The 12,013-nt window shown below is 36.2% G+C and overlaps 1 protein-coding gene across 1 annotated transcript; it reads left to right on the top strand.

Moving 5' to 3' along the window:
- Positions 1 to 3,642: 3,642 nt before the first annotated feature.
- Positions 3,643 to 6,729, top strand: LOC139902008 (uncharacterized). Its single transcript, XM_071884666.1, has 9 exons — positions 3,643 to 3,819; positions 4,628 to 4,975; positions 5,130 to 5,253; positions 5,333 to 5,420; positions 5,473 to 5,572; positions 5,715 to 5,878; positions 5,986 to 6,106; positions 6,218 to 6,534; positions 6,642 to 6,729. Exons 1-9 carry the CDS (start codon positions 3,643 to 3,645, stop codon positions 6,727 to 6,729), a joined length of 1,527 nt encoding a protein of 508 aa, XP_071740767.1.
- The last annotated feature ends 5,284 nt before the right edge of the window (positions 6,730 to 12,013 follow it).

Here is a 12,013-nt window from a genome sequence, read left to right as displayed (position 1 = left end):
ATAGGTTCACCCGGTGGTATATTAGCAACAATGATGATAGTTAGTATGACCAATACAATAGGAAAAATCATCCTTGTGTGAATCATCTTTACAAAAAAACTTTTTGAGAGTAGTAATCTGAGAAAATGAAGATTGATTTGTGAAAATGTGAAAACGGAGATGTTTATTTTATATTTGAAAAATATAGTCGTTGTAACGTCGTCAGTTGACATTAACAACCGTTATGTATATATGACCGTTCTAACGTCGTTAGTTGACGTTAACGACTGTTATGTACTCGTTGTATTAATAATAATTTTAATAAAAGAATTTTATTAGTACAAATACGATTACTATAAATACATTTAGTATAAATACGTTTAGTATAAATACGTTTAGTATAAATACGAAGATTAAGAGAATAAACATATTATGCATAAATAATAAATTTTAAGAATAAACATTAGTATGCATGAAATAAATAATGATTAATTGCATAAGTAATCATGAATGTTAGATAACATAAATATAAATGTTAGTGAAGTTAATAAGAGTTAGATTACAGAAATATAATTCAGACGGTATAACCGACCATATATAACTTAAATAACATAAATATAAATGTTAGTAAACTTAATAAAGTTAGATTACATAAATATAATTCAGACGGTATAACCGACCATATATAACTTAAATAACATAAATATAAATGTTAGTTAAGTTAATAAAAGTTAGATTACAGAAATATAATTCATGCGGTATAACCGACCATATATAACTTAAATAACATAAATATAAATGTTAGTGAAGTTAATAAAAGTTAGATTACAGAAATATACTTTTACTTATGATGATAATAATATTTACCTTACTAATAAATTATAGAAGATATCGTTAAAGAATTTCTTACCTTGATTAGTGACTTGTGCTTGCTTAGATAAACCTTGATTATATGGAACACTTCGTGCTGATAACGTGTTGTGATTTAGGAGTTTATAACTACCTTAATTAATGTAGTCTCTAATTAGAGAATAATAGAAAGAAGAGAGAGAGAGAGAGTATATGTATATGAAAATATATATTCAAAGGTGCATCTTCTGCAAACTACATCTTCATATATTTATAGTACAATATAAGTTACTGTGCAATTCGGTGGAAAATTTATAGCCACAAAATTGGCAGACATATTTGACTTTCATAACATTTAGTTTTTTTTTTTATTTTTTTTTGTTTTTTTTAACGGCAAAAAAAAACTTACATTGTATAATGAAATATGGCCTGGTAGCCATGTATAGTAGGCCTTTTTCTCTAATGCCTATAAGATTTTAGAAACAAAGGTATACTCGATCTAATGGGTAGAATTCACTGAAATGAGTTACGAATCGAATAAACTTTTATCCGACGAGATCGTATAATCAAACCTACTCAACTATGAATTGATTAGAACGATTCCTAGAGTTGTTATTCGTATTGAGATTACTTAGGATGGATTGGAATAGCTAGAAAACGGCTAAGGTTTGCAATAATCTGTATCATGTAAATGGAATCCGTAATCCTTATTTATAGTCGGTCAGCTCTCCATCGTGCGAATGTTAGACATTCATACGAAAAACTTTTCATACGAATGACAAGTCTGACAAATTCTTACATCGACTGAACTCTATCGTGTGAATGAGTCTTTCATTCATGTGAATGTCTCTGACATTCGTGCGAATGACTATGACTATGTCTATGTCTAATATAAGAAATGTTTAATATATTTACGTTTTATTTGTGAAAGGTTTACGATTATATAAACATATAGCAAACATAATCAATCAAGAATAATGTAAATAAACAAAAACTAAATGTCCAATGTCCATTTACATGATTGTTAAGATCTAATGACTGAAATAAACTTACAGACGTGATATGAACGATGGAGTTAAATAAAATGTACTAACATCTTCCATCGGGTGGCATGAATCATAAAGTACTGAATCATATAAAATATATTCACGTAATGTTATTTTGATTGATATATGTTGACAAATAGTGGCGAATTTAGTATTCGAGGTAGGGACATAAAATTTACATGTTGGTGTCAAATTTTACGAATATTGCTATATGTTTATTTATTTATTTATTTATTTTTTCAGCGAAAGAAGAATTTTATTGAATATAAAGTAGTTTTTTTTCCATCAAAATGATAAATTAAACTACACAAGTTACACAGAGTTACAAAAAGCAGAACCATAAGGAAACAAAATCCTACAACAAGGGATTTAAACCGAATGACATAAGAGTCCATGATTTGAATCCCATACATAAGATTGATGACTATAATAAAGCTTGAACGTAGTGGCCAGAACACTTTGAGCTTGATTTGTCTAACAATAGAGGACCAACATGAGTAATTTCCATTGCAAATAAAATCGTTGCGGGCTAACCAAATGGCCCAAATAGTAGCGGCCCGATGAGCCTCCAAAATTTCCTATCCTCGATGCCCATACCATAGTACCAATCGGTCGAAAAACGCAACAAAGAACCCGGAATAACCCAATTAATATTCCACCATAGAAAAAGAGCGGACCAAATTTGAAGGTCCACGGGCAATGAAGAAGAAGATGCTCGGTAGTTTCGATACTTTTTTCACACCATATACAAAAAGACGGATGAGTAGAAGGCAGAATATGTCTCCAGATAAGGACCTCACTTACCGGAATACATCGTTACAAGCAAGCTAATGAAATTGCTATATGTATCTAATCTAACAAATTTAGATTCAGAATCATGTACTATAATTCATTTATTGCATAACCAACTAAATTTTTTTCTCTGTATATTCACCAGTCAACTTTAAATATATGTGGTTAGGACTACATTTAAAGAGATTGAATCCAGCCATGTGCATTTTCGTATTTAAATATACATCTCTAAGTTAAAAATAAAATATCATTCAAACATTAAAAGTTCTAATATTATCTATATATACATATAAATCTTGACTCCCATCTCCATAAATGAGGCCTTTGCACCTAATTGTTACTCTTAATAATACATACAATGACCATTTTAACCCTACCTTATACAAAAATGACTATATTAATTTAATAATTTAATAAAAGTTCTTAATTTTATTATTTTACTATATTAGATATCTTTAATTTAACAGTACTTATGTGTGTACGACCCTAAAATTCAAAGGGATCCCTTCTCTTCCAACCCTGTATAGCCGACAACACCACCAACACCTCTAAAATTCCTCTGCATGTCTGATTAACCAGAGGAGATTGAAGGAAACTTCCATTGATTGACACCAGAAGAGTTGGGGTGCATCGTCTGCCCCCGAGTTCTCTCCAATTATAGGTCATTCGCCGTCTATTTCCCCAATTTGTTCCTAGCCGTCGGTGACGACTCCAAAATCCGGTGTCAATTTTTCCACGTAAGACATTTAATTCATGGATTTGTTAATTGTTAATTAATTGGCATAATTAATTTACAATAAATACAGATAATATACATTAAATTGTTGTTTAAAACTTATTATAATTAATCTGTGGAATTCGATTAGTCACCCCTTTAATATTCCCTCAGAATGGCAGTCTACATGTATGGTAGAAGGCTATAAATTGGTAGGCTCACCCATGTTATTACGCATTACTACCAAGAACACATATTACAATGGCACTTGCAACTCAAAACCACACTGTCCAAGCTAACGAAAGAACTTATTCATACCTTCATGAGCTACAGGTTGGTAAGGAGGCGGAGGTAAGAATCATGATATGCCGCACGTGGGATACGCATACAAAATATGGGAAATACCTTAGTACTGACTTCATTGCTTCGAATGAGCAGGTTTGATAGTTATATATGTATTAGTTGTTATTTTCAAACAACAAACCATGTTTACAGATATAAAGTTTATTTGTGTACATGTTCTTCATATACATGCCTCATTGTATCCATTTATGTTGTTTAGAATTCAATATATATATATATATATATATATATATATATATATATATATATATATATATATATATATGTATGTGTGTGTGTGTGTGTTTATATATGTGTATATAAATGTAACCTTCTGTTTCAATATATTGATATAGAAGATGGATAAATGAATGGAAGTTCAAAATCTACTGTTAAAGGCTTATTTGGGTACATATAAATATGTGTTTGTGTGCCTACAACCATTTATATACATATTTTGTTTCAATATATTGATATAGAACATGGATAAATCAATGGAAGTTCAAAATCTGCTGTTAAAGGCTTATTTGGGCACATATAACTATGTGTTTGTGTGCCTACAACCATTTATATACATATATGTCTTCTCTATTCCTATTTATGTTTATTAACAACACTTTGGTCATATTTATACTACGATTAATATGTGTAAACATAGTTTACATATTCTGCGTATATCTATATATGTGGTCTGGTGTTTGTGTATGTCTCTGTATTCATGTAGGTAGGGTTGCATATATAAAAAGAATTTCAAAAAATTTACATTAGAGTGAATGTGTTGTGTGTTTGTATATGTTTAGATACACATATGAGTGTTTGTATATGTTTAGGTACACATATGACTAGACAAACATATATATAAAGAATCTATGTACAATGATAACATGTTTGACCTCTTTTTCAGGGTAATGTGATTCAGCTAACTGCCAGGAACACTGTAGCTCACTATTTTATCTCAAGGTTAAAAGAAGGATCAGTTTACTTGCTCAACAAATTCGAGGTGATCCCCAATAAGGACGACTACCGCCTGCTGAGGGATAACAAGGTACTTATTCAGTTGCAGGGCTCTACCTTCCTCAAGAAAATATCAAGTGATGAGCATGAAGGGTTTGTCGGTCACCCGTACACCGGCATATCATTTGAAGACTTGGAACCAAATGGTGGAAAATACTTAATAGGTACACCTGTTGTCAACTACACCTGTAAATTGTTTTTTGCGTATTTATATTGTGGGGTGTGTTCTAAATTTTGGGTCAGTAACTCCCCAAAAAGGCGGCTCCACGACACTTGAATTTGAGCTGGTGAATGAGAGGTTGGTTGTTGACTTTGACTCCTAATACTCTCCTCACATGATTTGCCCCACTGTTTTATTCTAACCGAGGGTTATTTTTTTGTTTTCGTTCAAGGCGTCGGAGGGTGCGGGTCACACTGTGGGGGAATTGGGCGACTCTTTCCTTGCTAGGAAGCCCGCTGCTCCTGCGCAATATAGCATCATTTTATCGTCAGTTTCTATTAGAAGGGACTACTATGGTATGCCTAATTACTCTTCTCCTATGTGTCCCCGTTGTCACACCCTACTTTTCTAACTGTTGGCCCATTACATCTGCAGGCGGGACATCTCCCTCAAGCACATCAGCCACTTTGATAATTGACGACACTCAGATACCGACTCTGGATGATTTTATCAAGAAAATTAGGTTTGTGTTTCCTTGCCATTCGGTCTTATAAAGTAAATGGTGCATCTTGCAGCCTCCTCACAAGTCATGATTCCTTGCATTGCAGCGACATGGAATTTGCTGATGACATGGGAGAATTGGCTCTTCAACGGCAACTCCGGAGCCAAAAGAAGGTTCCATCGCTGACCTCCTGGCACTGGCCCGCATAGGCAAAAACAATGTTGTAAGTATATGTACATTAGCTATGTGGTATGTATGGACAACTCCTAATAATGTATAATTTATGGAAAACCCACTTACTGCGAAAACTATTAGGCCGATGTGTTCAAGTGCACTGTGGAACTCACCAACGTACGAATGAAAAACGGCTGGTATTACAATAGATGTAGTATTTTCAAGGCCAAGAAGAGCATTTCGAGACAAAACTGGGGCTTTTGGTGTGAATCGTGTGACAAAAAGGTGCCTGAGCCACTTACAAGGTTGTTACTGTCCATTTTTGCATTATAGCTGTCATACTATGAAATTAAAGGCTGTTTTTGTTAACATAGTACACTGCCTAACACCTGGTCCACTAACCGGCTCGCAGGTTCCGCATTCAGTTTGATGCCAGGGATTCGACCGCTGAAACTGTTGTGGTCATGTTTAATGAAATAGCTGAGCAGTTGGCTGGGACAACCGCTCAATCCATGTTGGATGCACAAGATTCGGTAACATTTTTTCGGGCATATCATCCATTTGTCAGTTAATAACATAGCAACAGGAACACATAACATGTGTGTGTCATTTAATAACATTTCTGCGTGCACACATACTTACAGGCAACCTGCACCACCATTTTACCTAATCCACTTGCCAATCTGCTTAATACAACCCAAGTGCTGCTTTTGAAGATCAACTCTTACTATGAACATGGAACATATGAAAGTTTTAATTGCATAAAAGTTTACTCAGACGAAAAAGACTCCGTACCGTTGCTGTCCGAGAATATGGATCCAGGTACGTTTTCTCCAGCTGCTAAAGCAGGTGCTGCCTCAACTATTCCGTCAGCTACAACTCCAAAAGGGGTTAAGAGATCAACTGAAATCCTACTCCTGCAAAGGAATTGGAACGGCCTAACCTCGCAAGTAAGTTCTAAGTTGGCTCAACATTTGATACATGCACTTACGTTTATTCATGTGCATATAACTTAATGTTTACCCGGCCGACTTCCATTCTGATATAAATCATTGTCATACACTGCAGGTTTATTGTTACAACCTCTGATTCGAAAGATGACACGCCTGCTGTTGCAGTTAACGAGATGGATAGGGCTGGACTGAGCAACGCATGAAAAGGATCTGCGTATTTAAATAAATAGCTCCACCTACTGAGTTATCCTTATGTTATTTGTCATTTTAAACGAACACTTTTTGTTTTGTTGGTTTTCCTGTTTCGCCTTATGCTATGGGCTAAAAACTTAAGGTTTATGGTTTTTGGATTTTTAATAAAGTTATGGTTTTTGTGATATCGCGTTGTTTGCACTCACTTTAATTAAATCTCATTCTACCATGGTTGTTAATCTGTGTTATACAACTCACCTGATTGGTTGACCAACCAACAAATATTAGACCCTTTCGTTTGAAAATTTGACCTTCTCCTCACAACCGATATACAGGTACAGTTTTCGTATGTTGGTTCTAAGTCGGTTTAATATTCTTGTGTTGTGCGGTATAAGGCGGAAACAATAAGTTTTCCCTGTTAGTGTGCACCCATTGGTGAGGTGTGGTAGAAACCACTGCTGCCCCATTTTGACTTACAAGGAAGCAGGCTTCAGTTTTGCCCCTTCAAACACTTCCCGTAGTTGATGGCCATGTTCCAGGTATCATCACTCAAGTTTACCGTTAGATGCTGGCCCATTATTAGTTCCAGTATCAAACACTACCTATATAATTGACCTGTTCATTTACGCCTGCGATGTCTTATGTCATGCAGCCCATCTTCATTGGTAAACTGTTTTTTAATATATTAATAATATATTTCACCAGATTAGATGGCTGTGTTATTAACATCATATTCACTTTAATGTCCCCTAACAGGTTGGGAGACAATTAACCTACATGGATGTGGAGAGACCAATCATTCTCTGCATGGTAATTATTATGACTTTATGCCTAACCCAATTACTATTCAATGTTTGCAGAAAAATGAAATGACTTAGGAATGGGAAAAGCCTCTACATACATTCATTTACATCTCTATATGAACCTATTTTCTCCACCATCATATTCAAACATCTCAAATGGCAGCAACTGCAAATACATTCACCCACCGAGACAATTGGCCAGGCCTGTTATACACCACTCTGATGTTGCAGCAAATTATTTGTGTTATAAATATACATGTGACCCTTTCTCCCGTCTAATTCACAGGACCATGGCTAAATTTGGCAATATCGAGCAACACAAATAATGGTCTATCAATTTGCTCCTCAAAAACAACAACCCCATTTGGGAAAACACAAACATTATGTGCTCTCAAGTTAACTGACACTTGGGAGCTGAAAGGAGGTAATTTCAAACTAATTAAAAAAGTAGCTTATGTTAGATCTGTTTTGGTATTAATACCGAAACCTTTCTAACCATATCCCTTTTTCTGTAGGGGAGGCAAGTGCAGAAGAAGAGTTCGTACTGTTTCCAGAACCGCTGCTCCAATCAATAAAGATAGAATCAATCACCACACCAATCTATGGTTAGCTACAGCAGTTTATTGGCCTGAAATTCGTAGGACCCGTTATGGGGTCAAATTTCAGTAAGTGCATAGCAATTTTCTTTACCAAACTCATAGTTTCAAGTTTTCACTAACTCTTTATGTACACCTGTGTGCATTTGTTAGCTATGTTCATTATCAACACATCTCACAAGTTACGTATTTCAGGAGGCCCAGTTAACACATCAGATGGTCAAAGGCAACCGAGCACCACAACAAGTTTATCCCATCTTAAGCGGTATCTATTCGTCAAGGTTCACTCCCACTTTTTCTGAGGTTATTTTAATATACACAGGTATGAGTCGGGCAAGTTTGCAGCAGCCTAGAAGGACCATTACAAAAAAGGCCTCGAATTCTTCAGGTTGTTTGTTGACCTTTTGAACCGCCGGTCAACCACTAATATTGTGAATATTCCATATACATCTAGCCATAGATAGATACTAACTATATTACCTACTTTTTCAGGTTCACCCGTATCTTACCATAACCACGGATCCCCTTCCTACACGTGCATGTTTTGCCATTCAACAATGTGGTATGAGGAAAGAAGTAACAAACCAAAAAAAAAAAAACCACCAAACCAACCTTCTCCCTCTGTTGCCAGAATGGAAAAGTTCTTATACCAAAGCTTAAAGACCCTCCTCTGGTCTTGAAAACATTGCTCAACTATAGTGACCACTCAACGGCCAGATTCAGAGAACAGATCAGGGTCTACAACAGTATGTTTTCATTCACATATTTCGGGGATAGAATTGACCACTCGATTCACCGTGGCCGCGGATCTTATACATTTTGGATTAGTGGCCAAACATACCATAAAATTGGGTCGCTATTACCAGAGGAAGGGGCCCCTCCAAGGTATGCACAACTATACTTTTACGACACACATAATGAAGCCAGAAACTGTATGTCTGCTTTCATGGGGACTGCATCAAGTCAGCCCTTAGATGAAAACATCACCAACAATCTCATTAATATGTTAAATGAATTCAGTCGCACAGGCCTTTCGCATGGCCCGAGATTGGGCTACTAACAACACGACTTCAAACTTTGAGCTGCGTTTGATTGCTAAGGCCACAAATACATGCCAGTATAATGCCCCTAATGTGGCTGAGGTCGCAGCATTGATAATGAGTGACTTTGGCCAGTGCACAACTGCTCGGGATATTATTGTCCAAAAAAAAAAATTCGCCCCCGAAGAGAATCTCAGAACTTCACCAACTATACATGGCGTTGCAATATCCTCTACTATTTCCCTACGGAGAAACGGGATATCACCAAGAAATACCATATCATAGTAATAGTGGTAGAAGGAAAATTTAACAGAGGTTATGTCACCATGCGAGAATTCTATTGTTATCGGATTCAACAACGTGAAAATGAAGGCACAACTATACTTAGAGGCGGAAGGTTATTCCAACAATATTTAGTGGACGCTTACAAAGCCGTAGAAGAACAGAGACTTAAGTGGCTAAGGAATCACTAGAATGAGCTCTACATCGATCTATACAATAACGTGTGTGACGCTGTCACCCGAGGCAACACCAGAGCTACCGCAATTAGAAAGCGGATAATTCTCCCATCCTAGCATACAGGCCGCCCACGCTATATGGTGCAGAGCTACCAGGATGCAATGGGTCTATGCCGAGAATCTGATAATCCTAATTTGTTCATCAGCTTCACGTCAAACCCCAAATGGCCCGAAATTGAAGGGATGCTTTCTTATATTGAAGGTCATCGGGCAACAGATAGGCCGAAAATTGTTGCAAGATTGTTCAAACAAAAGCTAGATGCCATGATGGCTGATATCATGAAAGCTCACGTCTTTGGCACATGTGAAGCATGTATTACATCCTACGTCTTTTAGAAACACGCAACAGTAGTTTTATTCATCTTATTTCTTAGTCATAACTTCTTTTACTTTAGACGCCGTCCCTTTATTCACTAACTGAAAAGTGTGTATATAGTAACTCCGTCTAAATAGTGACTGTCCGGGCACTGTAGCCACCACCATTTTTAATGTTAATTTGTCACGTTACTACTTAACTAATTGAAGCACGTTACAATACAGGTGTTGCATTTCACACCCGTAAACTAACCATTATTCACCTTATTTTGCAGGCATCTATATAATTGAATTTCAAAAGCGCGGCTTGCCACATGTACATATGTTATTTTGGCTTACACCGGACTATAAATGTAAGACCCCGGAAGAGATCGATGATATCATCTCCGCTGAAATACCATCTAAAACACAGGATCCAGCTGCCTACAAAGATGTTACTGAATACATGCTACATGGCTCGTGCGGTGGGAATATCCTGGACGCACATTGCATTATTGATAAAAAGTGCTCTAAGCATTTTCCGAAACCCTATAACGCAGAAACAACAATAGATGAAGATGGATATGCAAACTATCATCGGCGAAACAATGGAATAAAAGTCAGTAAAGGAAAGGGCACACTTGACAACAGTTTTGTTGTGCCTTACAATAGGTATCTCCTTCTCAAATACAATGCACATATAAATGTGGAGTGGTGTAATCGATCTCGGGCCATTAAGTACTTATTTAAATACTTAAACAAAGGGCCTGATCGAGAAACTATAGTGATTCAAGAAAATCTTGCCCCGGTTAACGGCTCCGCTGCAGAAATGGTTACTGAAGTTGATGAAATCAAAAATTATTTGGACTGTCGGTATCTATCTACGTATGAAGTTGTTTGGAGAATGTTTTCATTCGACATTCACTTCTCTAAACCATCTGTCATAAAGCTATCATATCATCTACCAAATCACCATACAATCACATTACGTGATTTACAGAATCTCCCTGCACTGTTGCATAGGGAGAGTATCAAAGAAACCATGTTCACCGAGTGGTTTGAACTTAACAAATGAGACCCCGCTGCTCGAAGCCTAACTTATGCATAAATCCCTAAGCATTATGTTTGGCATCAAGACGTAAGAACATGGACACGACAAAAACAGAGAAGTAGCATTGGACGCATCGTCTACTCACACCCAGCATCGGGCGAACATTACTATCTCAGGTTGTTGTTAAATAAAGTGAAAGGCCCGCAAACATATGAATAAATACGTACAGTCGACGGAACTTTACACCCCACATTTAAAGATGCGTGTTTCGCATTTGGGTTGATCAATGATGATAGAGAGTGGACAGAAGCCATAACTGAGGCTAGATTATGGACATCTGGTGCACAGCTGCGGGATTTTTTTGTCACAATTTTACTTTTTTGCAATGTTACTAAACCACTCAACCTCTGGGAAGCGAACTGGGAGGCTTTAGCAGAAGATATCCTCCACAAGAAACACAGACTATATGAAAAGACCCGTCCATATTACTATAACGAGGTACGTTATTCATTGATCTCAATAGCAAGGTATTTAACCTCTATATGATGTATTTTATAAAATATTGCATTCTTATTTCCTAACGACCAAACCTTTCATATATAAATGAAAGTTTTAAACATGTGGGCGATCATTTGAGAAATGATCCCCGAATACATAAGTTTTGGAATATTACAACGTGGGCATAATAGCCAAATATATTACATGACAAAGATAATGTTTATTAGAATGTAACTTTCTTTAAACACAAGCATGAACGACGCCATGAAACACCATGAGCAAGCAATAAGCGGAAGACTTTTAAAGACCTGAGAATAAACATGCTTAAACTGTCAACACAAAGGTTGGTGAGATATAGGTTTTAAAGCCAGCATAAGATATAATAATAGACCACAAGATTTCATGTTATAAACGTTTCTGCAAAAGATATTCTATATATTGTTGAGCGCCCAGTAACTATACTTAACAGATGTTTTCCGTGCATATTCCCTTTTC

This window comes from Rutidosis leptorrhynchoides, chromosome 3 (assembly GCF_046630445.1).
Source record: "Rutidosis leptorrhynchoides isolate AG116_Rl617_1_P2 chromosome 3, CSIRO_AGI_Rlap_v1, whole genome shotgun sequence".
NCBI lineage: Eukaryota > Viridiplantae > Streptophyta > Magnoliopsida > Asterales > Asteraceae > Rutidosis > Rutidosis leptorrhynchoides.
Note: the sequence above shows the minus strand (reverse complement) of the source record. Positions and strands in the feature narration are given on the sequence as shown.

Bases quoted from the DNA above. Each gene is read 5' to 3' on its own strand.
- LOC139902008 (XM_071884666.1), top strand. From the start codon at position 3,643: ATGGCACTTGCAACTCAAAACCACACTGTCCAAGCTAACGAAAGAACT. The intron at 5,879-5,985 runs GTTGTTACTGTC...ACCGGCTCGCAG, and splicing joins GTGCCTGAGCCACTTACAAG to GTTCCGCATTCAGTTTGATG. The intron at 6,107-6,217 runs GTAACATTTTTT...ACATACTTACAG, and splicing joins TGTTGGATGCACAAGATTCG to GCAACCTGCACCACCATTTT.